Source organism: Nestor notabilis, unplaced genomic scaffold (assembly GCF_000696875.1).
Source record: "Nestor notabilis isolate BGI_N333 unplaced genomic scaffold, ASM69687v1 scaffold4551, whole genome shotgun sequence".
Taxonomy (NCBI): Eukaryota; Metazoa; Chordata; class Aves; order Psittaciformes; family Psittacidae; genus Nestor; species Nestor notabilis.
The window spans coordinates 1-7313 of NW_009914995.1; the positions used below are offsets into that span (position 1 = coordinate 1).

The following is a 7313-nucleotide window of genomic DNA, read 5'->3' on the forward strand; positions in this document are numbered from 1 at the left end:
GGTGCTCATCTCCGTCAGCTCTGAAGATGGGCACTTGACCTTGGAGGCCCCAGAAATGAAGAAGCTGTGCTTGCCTGTAAAGCTGCCCAGGAAAAACCGTGTGGTGAACTGCAGGTACTCGAGAAGGGGGTTTTGTTTCCTCCTCTCCATCTAAATACTGCCTCTCGCTTAGGTGCTTTGCAGTTGCGTTTTCTTATGCAGAAGTTGGAGGGTGAAAGTTGGGTGCTTCTTTTCTGGGTTGTGCGGTCTGTCTTCCCCATCTGCATAACTGAAAGAGACTTCAGAGCAGGGCCTTTACTCAAAGCACAAGGGGCAGCGGTTTTAAACTGAAAGAGCATGGTTTTAGATTCGACATTAGGAAGAAGTTCTTCCCTGTGAGGGTGCTGAGGCGCTGGCACAGGGTGCCCAGAGAAGCTGTGGCTGCCCCATCCCTGGCAGTGTTCAAGGGCAGGTTGGACACAGGGGCTTGGAGCAACCTGCTCGAGTGGGAGGATTGGACTAGATGATCTTTAAAGGTACTTTCCAACCCAGACTGTTCTGTGACATTCTCTGCTGTGTGTTATAGAGGAGGCCAGGATTGTTTGGCATAACAAAAGATCTAGTTTCAATCTTTTAAGCATTGGTAAAAACAAATCTCAGGAAAAGCTGCCATGATATGCAGAGACCATACATATACATCTGCCAAGTGAACTGTGGTCTTTAAGTCTGTAGAAGGTCGTATTTACTTCTAGTGTTTTCATTTTTGCTCTGGTAGGTAGTTGCATCTCAGAGCCTCAGTCATGTATGTTGATGTTTCTTGGTCACCACTAGGGTATGCATCAGCATTTATGGATACACACTGGCTGTTTGGAACTGGTGAAATGTCTGAGTTTAGATTCCCTCACCCCTATCTGTAAGCATTGAACCAAGGTGCCCACATTGAAAACTTGGTTGTTGGAGGTTAACTGTGGTCTTGGGGGAAAGATGGGCATCCTCAGAGAGCACATCGTTCTCTATAGGTGCTACCTCAAAAGGGTTTCAGGTGTACAGGTTACAAACACAGTCATTCAACTGCATGCCTAAAGCTTTGTTGTATGAACGCAGGCCTGGTTATTCTATCCATGTATTGAAATCCGTGCTGAAAAATGGCCAGGAGGAAGCATAAAACGTTTTCTCTGCTCAAATATCTGTTTAGTAACTGTAAATGGTGTTGATTCTTACAAAGATACTTGTGGTTTTCCTTTGTATAGCAGAGAAAGAAAGGCTAGCTTTTGGCATAAATCTGTTGCTGTGGAAACCCTTGAGCAGCATAACTTAGTATCTCTGTTTATACAAGCCAGGTGCAAGTTACAAATGATAGCATTTCTCATGGAGAAATAGGATGGTCTCTTAAAACTCTGCCTGTAACAATTATACATTAGCCAATGACACATACACTACAAAAACATGCTGGTTTCAGTGTGTTCTTTTTCTGAAATTTATTGTGCCATTAGAAAAAATACTTAAATAGACTTAAATACATTTCAGTGATGAGAAATTATCTTGTATTTTTCAATTCTAGATCTCGGGGATTTGTTCTTCTCTTTATTTTTGTTTCCTTAATAAACTATTGCGTTATCTGGCTTTAAAACTTGATGGAATTTGGGAATGCAAGTAACCAAAAGTTAGATGCATGCAGTTGGACTTTAGAATTTACCAAGTTGTGTGGCGGTGTGGGTGGCGTCGTAGGCTGTGAAATTAGCAATGCCCATAGTTAAACATTGCCTTGTACTTCATAACTAGAGGGCTACAGAAACCCTCTGGAAGAATCCTGAGGTTTGCCCTTTGTCAGCTCAAGGCTGATTCTTTCTGATCCATTCAGCCATTCATAAGAATGAGGTTTGGGAATAGCACTGTATTCTAGCAAATGAAGATTTGGCTTTTGCTCCTGAATTCTTCCCTTCCAGCTTGTGAGTGGGAGCACAGTCTGCTGTGCTGGCAAGGCCCTCTGCACAGGCTTGTATTTATTCTGCCACTGGGCAAGCATGGTGCCTTCTGATTGATGCTGGCTTCTGCCTGGTAGGGTGGAAGTAAGGCAGTGCAGTAGTGCATCTGTCTGCAAAAAGCTGTGCAGATGCTGATCTGTAAAAGTGGTAAGTCCAGTTGCAGATTTTACATGGGTATTTAAAAGTCCTGGGTTTGGGGGAGACAAATGTAGGACCGAAGCCATTGTGTAGGCAAAGTTTCTATTTGATCAAATGTTAGGGGGTTTCTGTAGCCTTCTGGTTATGAAGCCTCATGTTCTTCATTTGTGCCCTTTGTCAGTATGTGTTGCAATACTTACATTGGATGATCTACTCCCATGGATCCCTATACCACTGAGTGCTCAGGATACATCAGCCTCGTGGGTAGAAAACAGTGAACTGGAAGCTGTTAGACCCCCACCTCCGTTGTCCTGCCAACAAGAAGGACACACAGAGACTGAGAGAATGGAGGGAAGAGAAAGGCAGCTGACCATGGTCTGGGACAGTGTTTAATCCCAGCCTGTGTCACAGCTGATACAGGGATCCCTGTAAACGGAGCAGGGATATTGATGCCAGCACACTAATGATTCATCTCTTCCCCAGATGAGTAAAGGAGGGATCCTAGGAGCTGAGCTCAGGCTGGCTGAACTGCCTGGGCATGTCTATGCTTTAAGCTGGCCAGAGCATGGTTGCAGAGGTAGAGGGAACTGCAGTGCATTTGGGTCAAAATCAGTACTTTAAAGAGAGTAGTTAAAACTATTCTTGGCTGGTGTTGAAGTTTATTGAAAGGTTGGGTTGAAGTTTACCACTTCTTGCCAGGGAAGTGTTCCTTGCATAAACTTGCTTGTATTCTGATGCCAATGGCTTTGTATGCCCTGTGGACTTTGCTTCTACTATAAATCTTAGAATTTCTTTTAAGATACTGAGCTATTCTGTATGCTAAGTTTAAGAGTTTCACAGCTTTGTCTAAACTTTTACAGCACTAAAATCTGAAGGAAAGTTTCCTTAATAGTCAGGGATATTTATAATTAATAACTCTTGTAAATGTCAGTGACAGTGACCACATCATTTCAAGCTACCACTAATTTTATGAGATTAATTAATGGATAGGAATCTTTTGGTGTTGCAGTTGCACGCAAATGTAAGAGTAAACCCTTGCTGATGTGTCTTATGACTCTTCAGGGTGTTTGGACTGGATATCCAAGGCAGGGACTGTGGAGATGAAGTGGCTCAGTGGATCACCACTTTTCTGAATTCGGAGCCATATCGCCTGGTGCACTTTGAGCCTTCCATGGTGCCAAGAAAGTCAAAGGACATAATAAATCTTTTCCGAACCACAGATGAGGTAAATGGATGTCTCTTTATCAGATGTGCTTTCTTTTAATCATTTCCCACCCACACACCAAATCCTGCCTATTCCAGCACTGATGACTGAGCCCAATTTAGCAAGGTATGCAGTCATGTATTTAAACCACATGAATGTTCTCCTTTTCTGTGGTGAGATGGTACTGATACTTGAAGAGGAACTCTTTCATTGCAGAACAGCATTCTTTTTGTGCTTCTGTTAATAGAAATGAAAGTAAGTTTTTAAAGATGTTTTGGTGGTGCAGTCTGTGTTGTATAGAAACTTCTGTTCCCTATCCCTTGTTAGGTCTTGGAGCGTACTAATATGAGTTGTGTTACCTCGTATTTTGTTGTAAGGAACATTGCTTAACCCAGGGCTCTGTAACTGTGGGCCTAGGAATTAAAATCCAAAGAAGGTTACAGAGGTTTCATTCAATGGGAAGAGACTTGAAGGTGTGATCCTGGAGAAAGTTAAAGCAGATAAGGAAAGGAGATACTGTGCACAGGCATTCTCGTATCATTGGAGCCACTGATGTTCTTCTTTTTCTTCAAACAATGCTCTCACATGAAGGTGGTTTGAACTGTACCTGATGAATGTAAGCTTTTTAAGGAAATTGTGAGTACCTTGCCTTACTGATGTGATGTTGTTATCAACAGGGCAGTTGTTTTGCTTGTTGCACAAAGAGAAGAAGGTATATTCAATTATGGACTTTATAGATGTGCATTTGTTATGTAAATTATAAATATATGTAAACATCATGCACATTATGTAAACAAATGCACTGAGAGCAATGCAGAAGTCTAGCTTTCAGCAAAAGGGATGTCAGATTAGGAGGGGTGACATTCAGGAATCCTAGCATGAAAAGAGGGCAGAATTATTTACATAGTTATTTCAACACTCATCTTGTAAAGGCATATACAAGGTGGGGAATGGATAATAGAAAGACAGGAGGAGGCCTGTACTCTAAAACTCTCACTAAATTTTCCTTTTTTTTTTTTTCTGTGGAACTAGCATATGTTGGAGTTTTCTTTTAGTACTGTTCATTTGCCCTGTTTGCTGAAATGTCAGACCTCCTACTTACAAGCAAACTTAGACTGACAAATGGGTGGTTGCAGCATAGTGTTGCTGTTCTGTATGTGAAGCTCCTTGTGGTGGTGTGAGAAGATAGATTCATTATATAGGAAAATTAGTTGATTATAGTCAACCAGGTAAGTTCAGAAACAGGTCCATAAATGTCTTAAGTACCTTTCATAACTTAGCATAACATGTTTTACTGCTATACTTACTTCTGTCTGTAACATCTAGGATACATGTCTGGGACATGCATATGGTATTATTTTATAAGAAGCTGTGGTAGCTTATATTATTTTGGTTTAATTCTGTAAGTAGAAGTTTAATTCTACAGTTTGAGCAAATGAAACTTGCCATGCTTTCTGAAATAGGAAAGGGTGTGTTATTTTACTTACTAACCTGCTTCCAGGAAAACTAAAACCTGAATGCAACAGCCTAACAGTCAGGCTAGTATGTGGCCACCGGCTCCAACATACCTGTCCTTTTGCCATTCAGTAACTTTCCTCCCATGTTCTTAGAGCAGCCTTAGAGCCTTAGGATTTCTTTGTGTTTGTTTCTGTAGGTTGCCTATCCTGACTGTAGCCCAGTCTTGGTCATCTCGGAAGCTTCACTGGAAGATTTAAATGCCAAGCTGGAGAAGAAAGTGAAGATACAGAACTTCAGGCCAAATATTTTTGTGACGGATTGCAGTGCTTTTGAGGAGGTGAAGTACCTGTCTTAAATGTCTTTTTGAAGGCTGGCTTGTGTTTCTTTCTAACTCCGTTTCATTGTTTCTACAAAAAGGGGGAAAGCTGCTACTCTGTGATTTTTACAACTGGATTCAGAGAGATACAGCTCTGCTCACATCAGTGCTTGTGAAACATTGAGGGAGGAGGCAGGTCTGTGAGTGCTTATTTAGCTTAGCAAAGGATAAAATAAGGGTATTAAAATGATAGGCTTGCTACTGAAAGCTCATCTTTAAGTGTAAATTAGGGAAAGCTGTGCATGCTGTAACTGATCAATCAATGATACAGATGAACAATTAGTAAACTAACAACAGTGTGATGTTTTATAGCACAATGTTTCCTTGGCACAAGAGGAAAACTGACCCTTGCAATACTGTGGTCTGTGTATCTCTGACAATCTTCTGGTAGTTCAAAAAACACTATCTAGGAAGGTATCTGATGGTGAAGTGAATAGGGAATGGCCGTGTTCACATGTTTTTATGTTACGTTACTGTTTTTCCAAAGAATTTGCTCTGGATAGATCTGATTACTTCCCAAATCTAAGGAGCTCCTAAAGCAGGAACGGACTTTTGTCTTCCAAGAGGGATTGCAATAGGAAGCTTGTGTAGATGAGCAGTGAAAACTTACTTCATTTACTAAAAATTTCCTTTCTGCAAAATAGGTGACTTACCAGAGGTCCATAGATCAGATTATCACACATACAGTAAGAATAAGCTTGCTTTAGGTTCAGACAACTGAATGTTGCCGAACAGGATTTATTACTTGTATATCTTTCTTTCCAGATATAATTACTAGTGGGCCCTGAACTGGGTGAATGTAGTGACCACAGGGTTTTCATTAAAATAGTACCATAGTACACTGTACTTAGTTTGAAGGCAAAAGTGAAGGTGATCAGCTGGAATGGTACAGCTTCTTCTAGGAATGATTGTGCCATGCCTGCAAAAATCCTTGCATGTGGATATGTCTAATCTGTGCCTAAACTTTACCTTCCTTCAGGACACCTGGGAAGATGTTGTTATTGGTGATGTGGAAATGAAAGGGACAGTGTGTTGTGCCAGGTAAACATTCAAGACTATTTTCTTATATAGATGTATGGAGATTTATGGTAAGAAGCCATTACTGATTTGGTGCTGTCTGTCATTGCAGGTGTATTTTAACAACTGTTAACCCAGACACTGGCGTGCTGGACAGGAAGGAGCCCTTGGAAACATTGAAAAGGTTGTAAAAATGCTTTTTAGGCCGTGGGAGTAGATTTAGGCTAGATCCCAACAGATGTTAGACTGGTGTTTTAAAAGTATGTGTGGGACATAATGATGCAGTGTAAAGGGCTGTGTGTATTGGCTTCCATTCTGCTTTCTGCTGTTCTTTATGGTAAGAAAATTCAGGAGGTTCTCTCTTCTTTCTTGCACACTTTACATTCCCTGTCTCTTTCATGTGTGCTGGGGTAAATGCCTGGGGTAGCAGGTATTTATTTAAAGATCTAACTTTGCAACTTTGGCATTTCTTTTTATATAGCCTTTTGTATGTGTATTATACATGGATGTGTGAATACAGTCAGGCTTTTTTTTCTCCCCTTGAACTGTTTGGTTTTCTTAATCATAACACTTATTTGGCTTTTAGTCTAGTATGGTAGGGTATCGCTGTTCATGTGTCCTCTCTCTCATCACTGGTATTTTGATGTTTAGACTTTGCTACCACTGATCCTAAAGAAGTGCTCTCTCTCTGCAGTTACCGCTTATGTGATCCATCTGAGCGACACATCTACAAATCCAGCCCTCTCTTTGGAAGATACTTTGCTGTTGACAAAACGGGAAAGATTCAAGTTGGAGACCCTGTGTACAAGATGGTCCAGTAATGAGGGAGACTTCAAACAGAAGATACCTGTTCACTTCGATACACAAATTGGTTTTCCATGAACACAATCACCAGCATAACTTTTTCTTATTTCATGCAGTGTTTTCCATGCTGTGTTCCTTTGTAAGATGCAGGGGTGTCTTAGAGGCTATGAAGTGCCAATCATTTCAGATCATGTAATCTACTAGTATGCCTGTAGCGACCACATCTTTTAATTTTTCAGGAGGCTCTGATAGAAGGCTGTGATAGCACTACTATGAGTCACACCCCCTACAATTTTATGTCAAGCCCAGTATTGGAATCCAAAATACAAGGGCTTTGCATCGTGCGTTAAAT

The 7313-nt window shown here is 41.0% G+C and overlaps 1 protein-coding gene across 1 annotated transcript; it reads left to right on the forward strand.

Moving 5' to 3' along the window:
* Positions 1-4: 4 nt before the first annotated feature.
* Positions 5-6978, forward strand: LOC104400325 (mitochondrial amidoxime reducing component 2-like; the record flags this gene model as incomplete). The annotated part of the gene is made up of 6 exons (XM_010023910.1): positions 5-114; positions 3165-3327; positions 4961-5101; positions 6120-6181; positions 6270-6341; positions 6852-6978. Coding segments are annotated over 6 exons (675 nt in total), but the record flags the coding sequence as incomplete, so codon positions are not given.
* Between the last annotated feature and the right edge of the window lie 335 nt (positions 6979-7313).